At 44.5% G+C, this 18832-nt stretch overlaps 5 protein-coding genes across 5 annotated transcripts; 4 read left to right on the top strand and 1 right to left on the bottom strand.

The window, feature by feature from the left end:
• Nucleotides 1–3405: 3405 nt before the first annotated feature.
• On the top strand, nucleotides 3406–3927 carry LAJ45_05900 (uncharacterized protein; the record flags this gene model as incomplete). The annotated part of the gene is made up of 4 exons (XM_046115469.1): nucleotides 3406–3465; nucleotides 3558–3632; nucleotides 3766–3777; nucleotides 3847–3927. 4 exons carry the CDS (start codon nucleotides 3406–3408, stop codon nucleotides 3925–3927), a joined length of 228 nt encoding a protein of 75 aa, XP_045971518.1.
• Nucleotides 3928–5671: 1744 nt separating this feature from the next.
• LAJ45_05901 (uncharacterized protein) lies at nucleotides 5672–7577 on the top strand (the record flags this gene model as incomplete). Its single annotated transcript, XM_046115470.1, has 6 exons — nucleotides 5672–5954; nucleotides 6018–6098; nucleotides 6166–6360; nucleotides 6418–6840; nucleotides 6898–7296; nucleotides 7357–7577. The coding sequence occupies 6 exons, from the start codon at nucleotides 5672–5674 to the stop codon at nucleotides 7575–7577; spliced, it is 1602 nt and encodes a 533-aa protein (XP_045971519.1).
• A 146-nt stretch (nucleotides 7578–7723) lies between these two features.
• LAJ45_05902 (uncharacterized protein) lies at nucleotides 7724–8284 on the bottom strand (the record flags this gene model as incomplete). The annotated part of the gene is made up of 4 exons (XM_046115471.1): nucleotides 7724–7755; nucleotides 7816–7926; nucleotides 8021–8190; nucleotides 8262–8284. 4 exons carry the CDS (start codon nucleotides 8282–8284, stop codon nucleotides 7724–7726), a joined length of 336 nt encoding a protein of 111 aa, XP_045971520.1.
• A 4655-nt stretch (nucleotides 8285–12939) lies between these two features.
• Nucleotides 12940–14552, top strand: LAJ45_05903 (uncharacterized protein; the record flags this gene model as incomplete). The annotated part of the gene is made up of 7 exons (XM_046115472.1): nucleotides 12940–13132; nucleotides 13195–13415; nucleotides 13490–13642; nucleotides 13698–14026; nucleotides 14087–14283; nucleotides 14426–14461; nucleotides 14542–14552. 7 exons carry the CDS (start codon nucleotides 12940–12942, stop codon nucleotides 14550–14552), a joined length of 1140 nt encoding a protein of 379 aa, XP_045971521.1.
• Nucleotides 14553–15295: 743 nt separating this feature from the next.
• On the top strand, nucleotides 15296–17004 carry LAJ45_05904 (uncharacterized protein; the record flags this gene model as incomplete). Its single annotated transcript, XM_046115473.1, has 3 exons — nucleotides 15296–15655; nucleotides 15730–16250; nucleotides 16320–17004. The coding sequence occupies 3 exons, from the start codon at nucleotides 15296–15298 to the stop codon at nucleotides 17002–17004; spliced, it is 1566 nt and encodes a 521-aa protein (XP_045971522.1).
• Nucleotides 17005–18832: the final 1828 nt, after the last annotated feature.

Below are 18832 nucleotides of genomic sequence, written 5' to 3' on the forward strand. Positions count from 1 at the left end.
AGTCTAGGCCGACTTTGAAACCCAGATTTTATGCACCGCGTGCTCGATCCCATACGTCGAGTGTAGACGTTAAATGTCGTTTCCGTCATACGCGTCGGTCAGCTAACTAAAGGTTTCAATGCATTTAATTTGTATCCGTCAATATAACAGCTCCAGATATATCTATACCGAAGAAGATAAGTAGCTTAAGACGGAGATTTACCCTGATAGAGGACCTCTGAATCTCCATTCTTCATATAGCTGGCGGTTTCGAGCGCTGATCTAGAGTGGGGCACTACTCGATCAAGCTAATTGACTAATGTTCTCGTACAGACTTTGTGGCATATATAGAGATAGATCACCGTTATTGTTTATTGATCGTGTTCGCATCTTTGTTAATTCAACAATTTTTTATTGGGGATGGCCTGGATGAGCAGGAAATCTTCGAGGTTCAGCGACGTATACCACTGGACTATATGCGTACGTGTACATTTGGTGATATATTGGGGTAATTTAAGGGGACAGGTGTCTTGAACTTTAAATATTTCGAACGCCAACCGAGAGCACTTCAGACTACGTATACATAAGTACCAGCTGGCCCGTCTTTTCTGGATGACTACCAGCCTTTAACATCCAGATCTAGAGTCCCTAACTAAAAAATACGCGAGATAAACTGATCAAACAGAAGAAAATATCTGATTTACTTGCCATCCTTTCAACGTGTTCACTCTACGATTGCGATTCACATATGTAAACAATCTAAGTTGACTGCAAAGTGACTTGTATTCAATAGAAAAGACAGAACCACGGAACCTCGTTAAAAACCCAGTGGGAAAAGAGTGAACCGACATGCAGAAATACAAGTTACAATTACATACAATTTTAGGAACCCCATCTATCAGAGACGGGTGATCCCCAAAACAAGATAATGGTATGAGGGATGAAATAGAAATATAGTAAAGATTGTTGAGAAAGGAAAGTAAGAAAAACGGAAATAAAAGGAAAGATGACATGTAACGTGATACGATAAACAAGAAAAACCTTGTTGAAAAGGAAAGAAAAGAAAACTGAAAAGAAACATGCATATGTGAAATAAAGAAAAGATAGAAAGAATATGAGAAAAGTAAATATCGCCGACCCCACCGCCCCCAAGGAAAGAAGAAGAAGAAGAGCAGAAGTGGGGGCGGGAAAGCGGCTTTGGTGCTTTGGGAGTGAAGGAGGGTAACAGGTTAGAGAAATCCGGAAGGCCACATTGTTTCAAGGTCACGTTGTTTCTTGATCTGAAAGTCCACATAGTTTATTAACGTTTACGTGTTCAAATCTCTATTTATACGTGTAGATTCTTTGAAGACCAAAAGGTTGGGTACATGTATGAATAATGAGCAAAATGGTAGACTTAAATTTTAAAGGTCCTCACATGTGGTCTAGGTGGCTGTGAAATACGACTATTTCAAAATATTTCCCAAATTGCGCTAGCTGACTTCGCAGTATGCAATACGGTCGCCAAGCTCCTTTGGACGGCCGACGGGATAGAGGCAGCGACGAAGACCGGTACGGAAGCAGTTTGCCAGATAGGGGTACGAGAGAGACGGACACAGCCAGAGTGCGGAGGAAGAAGGAAGAGAACTAGGATACGGGTGGGGGACGTTAAAGGACGCGAGAGACGAAGAGTAGTTCAGGGCTTTCATATCATTTCCTATATTTTCTTTCATTTGTCTGGTACTACGTGAGTGGCGGTGGAGGCGAACGGGTAGTTTAGGGGACATTGCCATAACTGTAAGATTGCATGCAATTAATGAATTAAGCAAAAAAAGAGAAAAACTTCGCAGCATGCAGTGGAGAAACCGAGTGAGAATCTATGTAATCAAGTTCCTTGCAGGAGGCTTCATATACAATCGGAGGTTTTACCGCTCAATAGTTCTTTTAGAGTCTTACTGAGAGCCTATCAGTTCTTGGAGGCACCCCCCTCCCTCTGGCGTTGGGGGGGGGGGGGGCGGCTATTCAAGAAAAGGGGATTTATCGCGCACCAATATAATATATTATTTTCAGAGATTTAAGCGCGATTTAAAAGGCTCGCTCATTCTGGAAAAGCTTACAAAGGGCGGGTTAATTCATCTTTCTGCGGCGCTACATCTCAGCTGGATGATCGAGTTTAAGGAATGTCCCAATGTGATTCACTCACCTGGAAATGTGCTAATACCTATCCATATATAATCTACAGAAATAGATGTGTAGTAAATTATTTACAATGCCATACGTTTAGATATAGACCTAGACTATCATAGCATGGCAAACTACATATATGTATTTAGTCACTAGTGGCGGTCCACCAACCAGATCGCCGAACATGTACAGTGAGGATAATGCCGTTATATATATCGTATCTACGCTAATGGCACTTGGTTCCTGTCCTATTGATATTGAAAACAATGGTAGCCAAGATATTATTCAGCTTACTCTGATGTATATGCCATGTACCATACATGTGTGCGGCACCGGTCACCCATGATCACTCGTTTCCCAGTCCTGCAGGCGAATCGTGTGTTCCTAGCTGTAAGCATGTCAGCAGCTCACGAATAAGCTGGGGTCTTTCTTCGGGTTGAACGAACCATTGGAATGCAGCTGCATCCCCAAGTTTCGGGCCCCCACTTGGATATGTGTAGCACAAGTACGGGTCTCGCCGAATTTAAGCTATGAGGCATGATGTAGAGTATGTACATAATGTTACGTAGCCATACTCACAGGGAAGTTTTTCTAGCTCAAGTTCCAGATCATTAACGTTCCCTGCTGTATAATTTATCTATTCTGCTCCATACGATGTAACTCCTAATCTAACAATTTATTCTACGTAGGTTATCCACACAATCCATGTGACCTGTAGAATCCTGGGTCCTTGAAATCTCGCTGAAAATTATATTACATGAGCAATGAATTAGAGCTACGTCGTCGCTTAGTTTACTTGACGGATGTCTGTACATGTGCGCAATTTGTTTGTGGGTAGAAGTTTATATCATTCCGTCGCCTGAATGAATTCGAAACTCTGTTACAGCGTGTTTTGAGTTCCGCGCACATAATTATAAAATCCCACCTCGGTAGACGTTAGCCACACGCCAAGCTTAAAATCTATCGTTTACCCAATCGGAAAGTTTAATCGCACGATTCTTTGTTTTTTCTACGATAAGCTTCCGACAAAATGGCTTGGTAGTGGGGTCCAAACAGAAGTTAACAGGTTCGTGACATCTGTCAACTACATGTAACTAAACTTCCATTAATACTATTGCAGCACTGTGGCTTATCGCCAAGCCGTCTTCATGACCTCTCGTCAGACTGTCGTTCATCGAGTTCGTTTGATATCTAAGGTCTTTAACTGGCCACATGCACAACATCCTTCTTCAAATCATCACGATATGGACTAGCTGCTCGATCATGCACTCAAGTCCAAGAGGAAGGAATCTCGCGAACACAGGATATATCGCAATTGCAAAGGTAAAGTAATCTGCGCTTTGTTGTGCGCTACTTCGCCTAACTTTACTTCACTCTTAAAAGCCTCATCATCAGTAGCTGATTTATCGTGCTAGATCTCGTTGTCAATTGGCCAGGGTGGATGGCCATTTAACCATTGCCTGGTTGCATTAATTGCCGATAAGGCAAAAGTACATCTTCCTGGAAGAAAGACGCCACTGCGATTAAAAAAGCGAAGGAACAGGGGGATAATGGAACATCACGAGGAACATTTTTTTTTAACTTTCAAAAGTTGAAGGCAAAAGAGGATGATGTTGAATTCAGGAACCTGTGAGAGTGAGAGAAACCTACCGCACTGACAAGGGTCAAAAAGGTTAATTGCCGGTGTTCCCTTCCATTCGACAGCTGCCAGGATTATTTTCACTTCCTTCGATCGAGGCTCCAATGGAAGCCAGCCCCGCTGATAATTCCGCATCCCCGGAATGAAAATTCAGAGCAAAAAACCTTACAACTTTAGTTTCATTGCTGCCTCGTCCACTCATATATATCCTGAACTTGAAACACACAGCTAAATAACCAGATATGTGGGGGAGATGGGGTTCATGAAATATGGAGCCTCCCCTCATTCGGTTCATCGTGCCACACGCAATTCAACCTAGGAAGTCTACGGCTCTGACGGTCCGCAATCCGTCGGCGATCTCCATTCACGGATAAGAGGGCCGATGCCCTCTAGGCTTCATGCGCAAACGTATGCACTCTATGCTTCGAGTACATACAGCATATCCAGGAAAAGGCCACCCAAGACAACGGCCCGTGTGGTGCGGTGCTACATGCTCTCTCCCGGTGGCACCCATCAAACAAGAATATTACATATTTTTTTTTGTAGGTGTATGTCCCCCAGGGTGTTGACATGACTGAACGGGACTATTAAATCTGTCAGAGAATACCAAAAAAAGGTATGTGGTACCTACCGCGACCGAATGTCGTACTGAGGTCGAAATTAAATTGGGGATAGTGTTATGTTTCCCCACAACCCCAGACTGAGCTAAACTATCCAGGACGCCACTCGATTATTAAAGACCGGATATTGGAATTGTTTACTCGCCAACTTACATGGCCTATGGTCCTAATAAATATCTTCTTTCGTGCGGGGTATAACAATGACATGCTACATTTCGTAGGTAAGTAGCCAAATGGCCACTAGCGAATTCCAAATATCTGAGGAGGAGGGAATCGACGGGGAGGTTTGCAGTTTTCCAGACGCGTCGTATGGATACAGGGTTAGGATCAATTGAATTAGATCGGTAAAATGACTTCAACGAATCTACTCTCCGAGACTTCTATTCCTTTGGGCCGGGTTGCACGTTGTGATAGACATACATGTGTACCAGAATGGAATGTCGCAGTTAAAAGTATTTTGGTTCGCGGTACGGAACAGAGAAAGATCGTGCCTATAGTTCCACATCCGAGCAAGGGTAAAAGAAAAACGGAAAATTTATTATTACTATTTTGGCCACAGAACACAAGACAAAACTACCTAGCCCAAGGAAACCCTCTTGGGGAACCTCTCCTGATGCTCAACTCCTAGCTGGAAGCCATATCACGAGCAATACTATCTAAGCTATAGCAGCGTCGATTCACATACCTTTGGAACGTGAGCTGTCCCCGTGCTCTCTGTCAATTATGTCTGTTCGGCTAGCGGTTTCGCCTCAATAAAAAAATATAAAAAAAATAACAATAGGCTAACTACCTACCTATCTAACGCCTTCATAATAGGGAGTCGCGACAAATAACCATTCCACCAACTAATCTTCATTCCCTCAGTTCCTTCCCTGTCTGCCAATTGGGTTAGAAATAGCAGCTATGGATTAATTGATTTGATTGCTAGCTGCATGCAGGACCTGGGAAGCTGGAGCGCCCTAACTCCCCCAACGGCAAATATCGTCTCTGTAGGTGTGAAAATATCTCGTGCAACCATATGCGGCCATGGGTGTCTACATCGAAAATATCCAAACGATAATGAAACCCTTTCTTTCTGCCTGTGGTAGCTATTGCCCCACATCTTCCAGGATTAATAGAGTGGACAGAGGTAGAGCAACCGGACTACAAGAAGGACAGTATATAATACACCTTGAACGCTACTCTTGTATCTGATTTCCCCCCACAACTCCAGACTTCCGGCCAACGTTGGCACCCTCCACCAAGAGTACAAACTTTAACACGGAGTACAATGTCAGATACCTCCTATCACAACGAGAAGGAGGCAGCCACGCAAAAGGTCGTGGTTGTCGAGAATGTCGCCTACGCAGACGCACTTCTCAAGGCCCCCGTCAAGCCATGGTCGAAGCGTATGATCCAGATGTATGGACTGTGTCTTCTAGCAACACTCAATGCATGCATCAACGGTTACGATGGTTCCCTAATGGGGTCTATCAATGCGATGAAACCGTACCAGAAACAATTTGGGATGACTACAACGGGAGAGTCGACAGGTTTTGTGTTTGCAATCTACAGTATGTTTTTCCGCAATTCGAGCCATGATTGCTTTTGGGAAGAGAACTAATTCGGAGAAATAGCTGTTGGAAATCTTTGCGGTAGTTTTGTTGCGGGTCCTCTTACTGACACCTGGGGTCGTCGGTGGGGAATGTTCGCTGGAGGTAAGCTACCTTTAAACTAACGAATTGCTTGCCCTATTAAGCTTTGTGGCTGACGCTTGGCATACAGCTTTGTTCATTATCATTGGTACATGTATTCAGGCACCTTCACAGTCTATGCCACAGTTCAAGGGAGGGCGTTTCGTTCTTGGTTTCGGAGTAGCTATGAGTGCTACTGCCGGACCTAGTTACGTTGCTGAGATTGCCCATCCCAAGTACCGCGGTATCCTCACTGGTATCTTCAACAGTTTCTGGTTCATTGGATGTAAGTCACCCCATCGATACTCCTGGGTTAAAGATAGAAACTAATTCACTTTAATAGCTATCCCCGCATCATGGATCTCTTACGGGACTAACCTTCACTACCCGACCCACAACAACTCCTGGAGGATCCCATTGTGGCTCCAGATGTCCTTCTCTGGAATTGTTCTCGTCGGTTCTCTCCTCGTTCCTGAGACCCCACGTTGGCTCATGGCCAACGACCGCCACGAAGAAGCCCTCGCGGTCATGGCAAAGTACCATGGTGAAGATGACCCGCAGAACCCGATTGTGCAGCTCAGTTACCGCGAGATGCAGGAGCAGATCTCTAAGACCGGTTCAGATAAGAGATGGTGGGATTACAGCGAATTGGTTTCGACCAAATCAGCCAGATGGAGATTGACTATGGTTGTATCCATGAGTTTCTTTGGTCAATGGTCAGGAAACGCTGCTATCAGTTACTTTTTGCCAGTAATGTTGGAGCAGGGTCAGTAATAATCCATTCCGTACGCAGAAAACGCCATTAATTCTAACAATCATATAGCTGGTATCGATGATGTGAACACACAACTCATGCTTACGGGGGTTATCGCTGTCATTTCCTTCATTGGTGCCATTATTGGATCCACTCTGGTCGACCGCGTTGGACGTAGAAAGATGTTGCTCACCACCTCCTGTCTGTTCGTCATGTGGTTTGCCATCATCACCGGTCTCTCCGCCAAGTTCGCCGGAACTGATAACAAAGCCGCCTCAAACGCTACCATTGCCATGATCTATATGTTTGGATTCACCTTCAGTGTCGGGTTCACACCCTTCCAGGCGCTCTACCCCGTCGAGTGTCTTACTTTCGAGACCAGAGCTAAGGGTATGGCCGTGTACAACTTCTGGGTCAACATTGCGAGTTTCTTCAATCAGTATGCTACGCCAGTTGGGCTTGGTGATGGTAATTCCCCTCTAAACAACTTCTCTGATCCTCTATTGAACTATAGCTAACCAATAATAGTTAAATGGAGGTTCTACTTCCTCTACATTGCCTGGGACGCGTTCCAAGCCCTCTTCATCTACCTTTTCTATGTTGAGACAAAGGACCGCACTCTAGAGGAGCTTAACGAGATCTTTAACGCTCCATTCCCGAAGGCGGCGAGTTTGAAGAAGACCGTTGTTGCGGTTGAAGGAACGCACGGCATTACTAATATCATTGAGGAGATTGAGACGAAGGTTTAGGCTTCTCCTGGGAGAGGCAAAGAATTGTAATATTTTTTAAGGGGTTCTTATTTGATACATATATGTAGTTACTTTGATTATGAGGGCGGGAATGTGAAAAATGAAGTAATACCTTACATTGAGCGGAGTGTATAATTGTGGGGTGTTTATTGTGTACGCATGTGAGCAAAGCAGCTCGCTAGTCACTTAGCTCCCGATATGCAAACATGAAGCGAGCGAACGGAGACGCCGTACATACCGTGCCCACCTAGAGAAGTAGAGTAGCTACGTAGAGTAGAGTATGTACAAGGGCTAGGGTGAGGGCGGGGGTAAAGTTCAGGGTCAGGGTCAAAGCCAGGGTATCCAAATGCTTTAGTTAAATTGGATGCGGGTGTTCACGGATATCAAGCACAAATACGTACCTACTACCCACTAAATCACCAGACTCTTACCCCACTACCTACTATAGGTATTACCCCAGAGCCCACCTATTCCCCAATTCCCAAGTCCCACATTCCCCAGTCCCCATAATCCCCAGATCCGCCCATATGCTACTCTAGCTTCATAGAGTGCCAGACTGCAGCTAGGAGCTAAGCGGTGAGCTGCAAAAGTCAGCACCAAATTAAAGAGGAAGCTACTCAACGTCAGAATAGAATATCTATGCGGAGATAAGTAGCCAATATCGCCACACGAGAGGTGTCAGACAGCAAGCTTAGAGTAATCCACATATATGTATGTACCCATGCCTCTAAATACCAGTAAACTTGTTTCTCCCATTCACACCGATCGATCTGGGATGTTGATAGACCAGGCACAACATTCCAATCTCAGTCGATGCAAAGGATGTCTTATGATCCGCATGTTAGTTATTATTCCGTGCGGAACCCGCGCAAATACTCCTCACCCAGTCATGAGGGGGAGACCTAGGTAGAGTAATGTATAAATTCGCGGCGTTCCTGACGCCAAGAGCGAAGAAGGGAAGTAAGCAAGTGGTGGTGGTGGTGGGGCGGTAGTGATCGGAAAGGATATGCGGATGTCGATTTGTCTCAGGTTTTTTCTAGAGTGTGTGTCTATAACCTGGTCTATAAGAGGCGTTTTATTGTGGTGGGTGGGTTGGTGAGATAAGCTCTTGAGTGCACTCTCTGATACTGAGAGTGAAGTGCATAGAGTGTCTAGAAACCCAGTCCCAGTTTACCCTATCTTTCTCTCTTCACAGAACCAAAATAGAGTAGATTGAGATACGTTACATACCTCGCTAGCACATATTGTACGGCCGTCAACATAAAGATATCCATCTCTCCACATCCCACACCCCACATCCTACCCCCCATTCCCATAGAAAATCCGGAGTAGGTACCTGAAGTTTAATGAAGTGGGTCATTCTATGTAGCTCTCTCGAACCAGACGCGAAACCCCACTAGTGCATATAATTCTCGATCCACCATGGCCATCAGCTCACCCATACATATTTGCCGCGGTGAAAACCGGCGGCGGCAATTTGCTGCCGGTTATTCGGATCAATTATCGCCTCTGGACCCTTGTACCTCGCTTGCTGAAGAGTAGGCAGGGGAATGCCTGTTCTTGACAGGTGATCTGCAGGAGGTTGGAGCTACGGGTTGGCGCGAGAGTAGCCAGCGATTTTCGATTCGTTTGTGATTTAGCGCGGTTCCGGAATAGCCAATTGCCTTGACCTCATGTATGTCGTGTACCCAATCCATGGTATTGAGAAGATTAGTAGGTTTGGGAAGTTGATATCGACTGCATGGCGTTGAACAGAAAGAGACTGGCTTTGTTGATAAAAGTTTGGAACCGTTTATCCTTCCGTACTAGCACGATGATGACGAGGTAAATTGTAAACACAGATGTCAATCGTGGCTAGTATATAGTGCACGTGCACCTGCGAAGCCAGATCAGCTAGAAAAATTTATAAACCTGCCAGGTTAGTTCCATATCGCCAGAAGAAAATGCAAGAGACGCAAACCTGATAGACCTTGCATAATTTTAAAGTTTGTGTTCCCAGCTTCTCTGATTGGCGTTTGCACATCGGAATTAATATGGGGCGCTATTTCATATATTGTCGAACGTTAGTTGCTTCTCTTGCTATGGAGAGTATCAGAATGGGTAAATACTGCTATAGGGCGCTCCAATCAGTCCGGATCCCCATTGGTATGTCAAGTCCTCCACACTAGTGTGGTCTACGAGAGTGCTCGAGATGCCTCGTCCTCGTTGACCTTCACTCTTGTCTGTCCGCGTCTGTCCAGCACTGTTGTCCCCGAATAAAAGGCGTTTTCGTGAGAGTGCAAAGTGGTGTTTCTTTAACACTCTATCCATGAACTCACCGAATCAATCGGCATACTAGGTGTGTATTATCGCTAATGAGCGTTGCGTCCTTGAAGGTCCAAGGCAAGGACATAAGATATTGAGGCTCCTTGACCTTTTGGGACCACTGTCCTTGTACATCATCGAGGGCGTGTCCTTGAGATAAGGACACAAGGATGCTTCTCCTCGTATATAGGTCACATTGCGTGGCGGTGACAGTGACGGTCACATATATACTGCATATAATATTACCTTATACTCCAATAGTAAAAGTAATTCAACATATTTACAACCTTAATCCCCCGCCGAACAACATCGCAGTAATCACCCTCCACTGAGCCTAGCACCAATTAGCTGGCTACATACTCCTCGTTACCACAAACACATCTCTAGAATCTGTCGTTCCCAATGGCCCCAAGGCCGCGAATAAGCACCTAGACATGACTTGTCAGACGATGATGTGCTGGGGGACTCAACGGTAAATTGTCGAACCTTCCACTCAAATCTCGGCTCTAAGTTGCAACACTAGCCACAAAGGTACTAACAATAAATAATAATCACTTTCACTGTAAAAATAGGGTTGGTATTTGGAGTCATGTTGTGAGCACATAGATATATTTCTCTGGAAGTACTGAAAGGTTAAAGGTGACCGTTAGTCGCGGTAACAAAGATACCTTCTGGCAGTGGAGGCTATGTTATTTAAATGATCCATATCACATAGAATGGAGGGTCTGAGTTTGCAGGAGCAAGTGAGATGGAAGTAGAGAATGACGGAGAAGAATAACTAGTACAGTAAGAGCGGATAAGAGGTCAATGAATGCTTGACATTATACAGTGTGATATGCAGATGTAAAAAAATGGAATAGAAGCGGAGCAGAACTGATAACAGAGTTCCCAAAATCGAGAGTTAGTTTATATTGTACTCCAGTACTGAGAAGGAGAGGTAGTCTCGTTCCCGTCCCCTACTTTTGTATGACCAGGAATTTCTCAGGGTATTATATGACAGTCAACCAAAGCCGCAAAGAAGAGTGCCTAGCGTTTTTGAGAAAGAAACTAGGAGAATTTAGTACAATTTCATAGTTCTATGTCTAGTTCTAGTATGTATATATTAAGGATGTTGGGAATGCTGCAGGCAGTATACAAACGAAATCCAACCCAGTGAAATCGTGTCTGGAAATAACAAAAAGATGATTCTCTGTCAATCCGCGTATAATTGGATTAGTTATTTCTTTATAGTAACTTGTGAAGTATGGTGGATGACGTTTGCAGTGCGTGCAATATTTTGGTATTTGGTTATCGATAATTCAAAATTAATGAATTCAAAAAAAAAATATATCGATACTTCAATCACCAAATATCACTCGGTGCTACGAACAGAGCGGAAAATCGTCGAACCGAGAACAACATATATAACGCCCCAAAATAAAAGTGTTAGAAGCCAGGGCTCTTCTTGCTAGTGCTTTCTGCGTTTTAAGAAGCCTTCGAAAATTGTGCATGTCAGTTTCCGTTTTATACGGGCCGTTTAATTTTCATACCATCTTCTTTCGGTTTAGTGATGCACACGATACAAAAAGTCTCGAGACTTTGTTTTCTTAGACGATACAGGAGAAGACGAGACCTGTAGTTGGGCAAGACAATTAGTCTCGAGACTCATTCAGGCAGTCTCGAGACGTCCCGAAACAATGTAAAATGTTGAAAAATGGAGCATTTCCCAGCTGATACCTAAATTGATACGTGTTTGTACAAACGCAAGAACCCATCCAAGCCCTAACCCTAGTTAATTTTTGGTTTTAATCCTGTATAATACAAGGCCTTGTTACTAATTTCTGGAGATGGAGCTGTGGTCTCGAGGCTTTGCGCGAGACCTACCCTAGGTCTCTTTAGCCACAAGATCCTGTCTTCCCAGAGGCAAGACAAGACGAGATCCAGGGAAGTCTCGTCTTGTTTTGTGTTGTGTGCATCACTATTTCGGTTGTCGGGCTTGGTGCTGGCTAGGAGCAAGGGTTAGCATGGAGTTTGTGGTTTGGGATATGGAGAAATATAGTTGGATGACTATGGCTTAGTTAATTCCGATCGTTAATAAACCAGAGAGTGCTTCTAGTGAAGTCTAGTTGGGAAGAAAGTATATCTGACGTTGGTCGGTATACCAAACTTTTTGTGGAGGCATCGGTCATGAGTAAATACAGGGCGTGCACTGGGACAATGGTGACTTCGAGTGTGTACACACAAGTATGTACTGCGTTGATTCCAGGTAGATATACGTACCCATGCCGGTTTAAGTATGTATATATTTGGAGCAGGAAAAAAGATAATAGTACTGAGAGAAGACATGTATTACATACTAATAAAAGCTCAGTCTAATTACAATTGAGCGCGCAAATTAAATCCATCCCGACTCCCTACTAGACTCTTAATTAAACAACCATTCCCTAATAAGGATGCAACCCGGAAAATCTTCGTTCATGTATTTGATGAGAAAGCCCTAACCCTCGCACAGACCCTAGCCCTGGCAGAATTTCCGTTTGTGGACATTCGCACCATAGATATCTCTTTGCGCTCGGCATCAACGTCGACTCACTCAATGTCTCCACGAATCAGCGCACTCCAGCGCAGACGAACTGGGTGATGATAACCCATCAAGCCTATCTAGCCATACCAATATATACACTAAACGGGGTACTTTGTATCATTTAGCTTCTTGGGTCCCTGCACACGCGACAATGCCGTATCACCGACGGTGTGAATTATATCGCATTTTCCCGCGTCGTAGTTAGATACAAAATCAGCATATATCTAGCTTTGAAGTAGCGAGCTCTAAACTAATTCGTATTTATTAAATACGCTCAATCTAAAGTGCTTAATCACGACGTGTTGAAGAGCTGTAGAAGTTCCCGATTAAAATGACGACATAGAGTAAAGACCCATGGGCTAGGCCTCGGTTACAGTCGTCGCTTAGTTTCTTGGCTATTGTCGGACCATGCAACTCTACTTTAAACCCTCGTCAACCCCCAAAAGCTCTTGTTGAACAGGAAGAGATTTGATTTTGCCCATTTCCCCACACACGATGTCTTCTACACCTCGAACCTACGATCTCATCATCTTCGGTGCAACCGGTTACACCGGAAAGCTCACCTCTAAGCAAATACTCCTCAACAGTCCTACTACTCTCAAGTGGGCTATTGCTGGCAGATCATCTCAAAAACTCGAACTCCTTGCTACTGACTACAATACCACATATCCAGATAGGCAACCAGTCGGTGCGTCATCATGAAAATTCTCTACCCTTTATCCACCAACTAACTGGGTATGTTAATTCCAGAGACATTCGTCTCCGATTTGAGTGAACCGGCACTAGACAACCTGACAAAATCAACCTGCTGCTTGATTTCGACAGTTGGCCCGTATTTGAAATACGGGACACCTGTGGTTGCGGCATGCGCGAGAAATGGGACCCATTATGTGGATTCTACGGGCGAGACCCCGTGGGTGAAGCGGATCATAGAAAAATATCACGAAGAAGCAAAGAAAAATGGAGCCATCGTGAGTCCAATTTCTTGGCATTACTTAGTTATTATATATGGTTTCGACTAGCTGAACCTGACTTACCTTCATAGTTGATTCCACAATGTGGTGTTGAATCCGCGCCGGCAGAGCTATCGGCGTATGCGCTTGTGAAATTTGTTAGAGACAAATTGAACTGTGGGGTGAGGGAAATGGTCTACACAATTGATGACCTCAAAGGTGGTGTCAGCGGTGGAACTGCAGAGGTATTATTCCTCTACGTCTATAAAGTTTGTTGTCATATACTAACAGTTTCCTCAGACTGCTTTATCTATGTTCGAGCATTGCTCCCTCTCTGAGATTCTCACTTCTGCCAACCATTACTCTCTTTCTCCAGTACCAGGCCGCCCACTCCCCTACACTCTCCCGTTCCGACGTCATCCTACATTTGGCTATCTCACTATGTGGATACAGGCCATACCAGACACTACCCTTGTTTACCGCGGATGGGGACTTCACGATGAGGGCCAGTATTATGGAAAGAACTTTGAGTTCAGGGAGTACAAGAAAACCAGAAACTTTGTCACGGCAATACTCTGGGTAATTATCTTTAGTGCCCTTTCAGCATTGCCATTTTTCGCGCCTATACGGTATGTTCTCGCGATTTAGATACCCTGAGTGGAGGACAGTAGGATGGCTAACATCATAAGATGGCTCACTCGCAAATTCGTAACTCAGCCCGGTGATGGCCCCACCACCGAGCAAGTGCTAAAGCACCGAGTTGAATGGCGCGGCATTGCTGAGGCGGATGACGGAAGAGCTGTTCACCAGAGAGCATATGTCTCCTTCCGCGCCGAGAAAGACTGCTATGAGCTAACTGGTATCCTGTTGGCGTTGACGGCTTTGAGTATTTTGTTCGATGAGGATACGTTAGCAAAAAAAATAGGTGGCGGTGTACTCACGCCATCGACAATTGCGACAGAGAGGTATTTCAAAGAGTTGGAAAAGGCGGGAGTTTTCGTGGAGACAAAGATGCTGGATTGGCTCAGGGAGTGATCGGGCACCAGGTGGTGTGGGCGCACATGGTGAACATGCATACCTCAAGTTTAAGGATTATGTTTGGAATTCAAATAACGACTAACGAGTACAAGCTAACGAGTGGAAGATGGATCATAGGTCTTGGATGTGAATAAGGAACTTCGCAATTATCTGTTGAATATAGAAGCGGAAAGTGGAGAATTAAAGGCTTTGTTTTTTGATCACCTGACTATATGAGCGGTGCAAGATAGACCATTTATACCCATAAAGCCCATACGCCCCGGATATAAAACATTCTGAACAGGAATAATACTAAAGTTTTGAATTGGAACTGGTTTCGACTCTGCGTCACGGACTGGGACTTCTTTTAGGCTCTGAAGCACAAAATCGATATTGTCGAACTTATCCGAGTGATGACTGATGACTTAAATTGAGTTCGGCCTGTTCAAGTCATTGATTGACACCACACATATTTTCCAATCTGTAAAGTTCTAATCAAAGCTATTATTGGGATATTGAGTTGACGTAGTTCAGGGTATCATTCAGTGTTTCCTGCAGGTTTTGCGGCCAGAATTATTTCTGCAGGATTCAGCGAATTTTGGTTTCTGATCGAATGACTGAAGATATGAGCTAATATCGAAATTTATATAGCAAATCATAGCTATACTCATATAGGCGTCGATCTAACCCTTTAGGACTTGATTAAATATTTGTGAGGATATATCCCTACTATATGAACCAGGGCTATGCTTGCTATCCCACCTCGCGTAAATATAATACCGAGACCCCGCAATATCAGCATATTATACTCGGTAGACGGGACATATTCACCGTTTAAATAAGGACTTGTAAAGCTGTCGACTCTGTAACACGGTATTAAGATGTCGAGTCTCATACCCATCGCCCATCTCGAGCGCTTCCGCGAAACCGCGGCTTCTCTCATACCGCAGCTCATTGAAAGGCGCGAGGCACCCAAGAGCATAATCCGCTTCGACCCCTGTGCTACTACCTATCTCCGCTATAAACCCTCGAGTCTGTTTCCAGTAGAAGAGCTTGAGAGTCGACTATGGGGGAAGGGAGACGAGTTCATCATCGATTTTGAAAGCCACCGCACTGGATATTTCTCCTTCGACCTTGCGGGGGAGGGCGACTCGGTTGGCGATGCCCCGACCAGGCTGAGATTGGTGTTTGGAGAGGTGCCTGGAGATGTGGTTGAGACGCTGGATCCGGCGAAATCAAAAGTTAGTTTCTGGTTGAATATCATTTAGCTTTTACTGGAGTCTAGAAGATGGGTCGTCGCTGATAACTGGTTTAGTCGTGGATCTCAACCTCATGGTATCCAGATGAGATTATCAACATCGATGAATGCCCCTCAAGTGTGAATCTGCCGCGCCGATTTGCGTTCCGTTACGTGCGTGTGCAGGTGCTGTGCGGATCGAAGTCTTACAAGATAAGGTTCTTGAATGTGAAGGCTACGGCAATATCGTCAACCGCGTCCCTACCACCTCCGTATCAGACCGCCGACGATTTACTTAGGAGGATAGATCAGACCTCAGTGATCACGTTAAGGGACTGTATGACCACTATCTTTGAAGATGGACCGAGAAGGGATAGGCGGCTGTGGCTTGGAGACCTTAGGCTGCAGGCGCTGGCAAATTATTATACTTTCAAGAATTATGATCTGGTGAAAAGGTGTCTTTACTTGTTTGCGGGGTTTCCAAGAGAGGATGGAAGTGTTCCTGCAGCGATATTCGAGCGGCCTGTTACCAGGAGGGCGGGGGACTATATCTTGGATTATGATGTGTTGTTTGGGGTGACAGTCCTGGACTATGTTGAGTTCGTCTCTTTCGATATATAATATTTGCGTTTGATTAATCAACAAGCACTGACCACTCGGGGGTTTAGGGCATCTGGCGACAAGGCTACTGGGCATGATTTGTGGCAGACCGTGGTTAATAGTACCAGGAACTCTGTTTCATCAATATCTGCTGATGGAAGGTTTACACCCAATAAGAATGTTTGGGTGTTTCTCGACTGGCAAGACGGCCTAGATCGAACTACGGGTGCTCATGCACTTATCGTCTTCGCACTGAAAGCCGTAAATCAGCTTGCCTCTCTCCTAGGATACCCGGCAATCCATACCGATGTTATTACGGCATCATCCGAGACTCTCAGCTCTGCTTTTGACGCAGAAAAAGGAGTTTTCGTGAGTGGCCCTAAAAGACAAGTTTCCTGGGCTTCTCAAGCGTGGATAGCACTTGCGGACATCGTGCCGCCGGAAAGGGCAAAAGTTGCCTTAGTAAATGCATACAATGATCCATCGGCGACAAAAGCGATGACACCGTATCTGTTTCACTACGTCACAGAGGCTTTTGCACGAGTAGGGGCGAAGGAGGAAGCAATGAGTTTGTTGTTGAACTATTGGGGAGGGATGGTCCAAAACGGCGCGGATACATTCTGGGAGGCGTACGATCCGGCGGACTCAATGTTTAGCCCTTATGGGGATCATTTGAATAACTCGTATTGTCATGCCTGGAGTTGTACTCCTGCTTATCTTTTGAGGTCGGGGTTAATACCGACGGGGAATTGATGATTCATAAGTATTGCATCAGAGGTCCTTGGAAATTGGAGGAATTTCGTTAGAAGAATGCATATTAGAATATATGTCAATTTATTGGCCTTGGAGTCGCTTTCTGAATTGGAAGAATTTACTTACGAAGGGTATGGTGTAAGATTCAAGAGACTTAAATATGGGTGGACCGATCTGATTGGGGGAGTGTTTGATTACTGTGCTAGTTGTGTAGCACGCTTCAATCAAGTGTGACATGTATGGTTAACGAATAAACCGCATTCGATACTCGGACACCGGAGTTATGGAATCCCGGCCCTTTTCCAAGCCTGAATATTAGCCTATGATATCAATTAAACAAAAACAAAAACAAAAACAAAAAAACGAAATACTTCGAAACTCTAAAGTTCAAGACATTTGAAGCTACCTGGTATTTTCGACTGTAGAGCCGGAGTCCTCCATTATATGCTGGCGGTGGTCGCGTGCTGCGTTACCATGGCAAAAACCCCCAACCTACTCCTCTAACATTGATTATAATTCTTAAATATGGTCAAGACCTAACGGTCAAGAAGGGAATTATAGCAGAGAAGAACTATGAAACATGTCATGTTGGATCACTCGCCGGTAATGATGTGTAATTAGTTTAACCCTAACCCTGATACTTGGTTTTGTGTGTACACCTGTATGAAACACGAACAACATGAAAGGGACAACATAAAGGAAACGTGTTGCACATGTTGGGTTACCAAGTTTTGGGCTGAATACGTCCAACCTCTTAAGATTCGGGCGGGGGGTACTTTTAATCTTAAAGCAGCAAACAGAGATTTATTCATTCGAGTAGGTACACACATGTAGTCGAGCTATGTCTCTTCTGATTGGGCAAAGCATGTAGTCAGGTGTGTAGGCTACGAAGAGTCTGCGAACGTTGGCGCCAAGCTCGAAGGGCTGATAGCCAAGTAGGATGTGATATAATATTTTCGACTAGGCATAAGGCGCACGCCTGGAGATATATTTAATACATGTAAGTAGCTAGCGCCTACTAAGATTTCTCCCCCAGAGCACTTGTCAGACTATATGTATTCGGGCCAATCAGAGGCCAATATATGCAGATTGCTGGTCTTTGTCTAGATCTGTTCATGGACATCGATTCCAGACAGGAAACCTCAACGTCTTGTGTAACCGGCAAGCGGGAAGCATTGACTTACGTGCATGTATCTGTATATTCTTGTTTGTGGTAACATCCTAGAGGATCTGAACAGGTTCTGAGGGGTGTTTATGACATAGATATGATTTCTGTATCGGTGTACATGTACTTTGGCAAAGAACTTTTGACGTTAATTACATGCCTACTTTTGTCAGATTAGAACTCAGCACCGGCTCCAATCATTTAGATCATTGCTTTTAGAATACTCGGCTTTTTTCCCTCTCGAAACCTGTCACGTGACCATGGCCCTGTTGTATTTGATCTTCGATTATATCGAATCAATGCATGTATTCACCTACGTGTACGTGCACCTAACCTAAGCCTCAAGCCTCAAGGACAATACATACATGTAACCAACAACCATCAATCGTGGGCCTTCCCAACTAAATCTATTTTCTAATCCATCTTTGTCATCATATGGACAGAGAATGTACTGGTGTTGTTTCTCCAACTGCAGCTGACAGACCGCCAAATTTAAAGCTTTATCACTTTGCAATTTGTCTCCGAACCTCTACACAGAGTCAACCAGAGGTATATATATTCTGTGTGGTATCACAGTTATACGATATACTGTCCTCATGATTATTCTAGATGTTATTTACCCACTGCAGTGCCATACGTGCAAGGCCTGATCACCGCAGCGAG

This window comes from Morchella importuna, assembly GCF_003444635.1.
Source record: "Morchella importuna strain M04M26 chromosome Unknown Morimp01GS016, whole genome shotgun sequence".
Classification (NCBI taxonomy): domain Eukaryota; kingdom Fungi; phylum Ascomycota; class Pezizomycetes; order Pezizales; family Morchellaceae; genus Morchella; species Morchella importuna.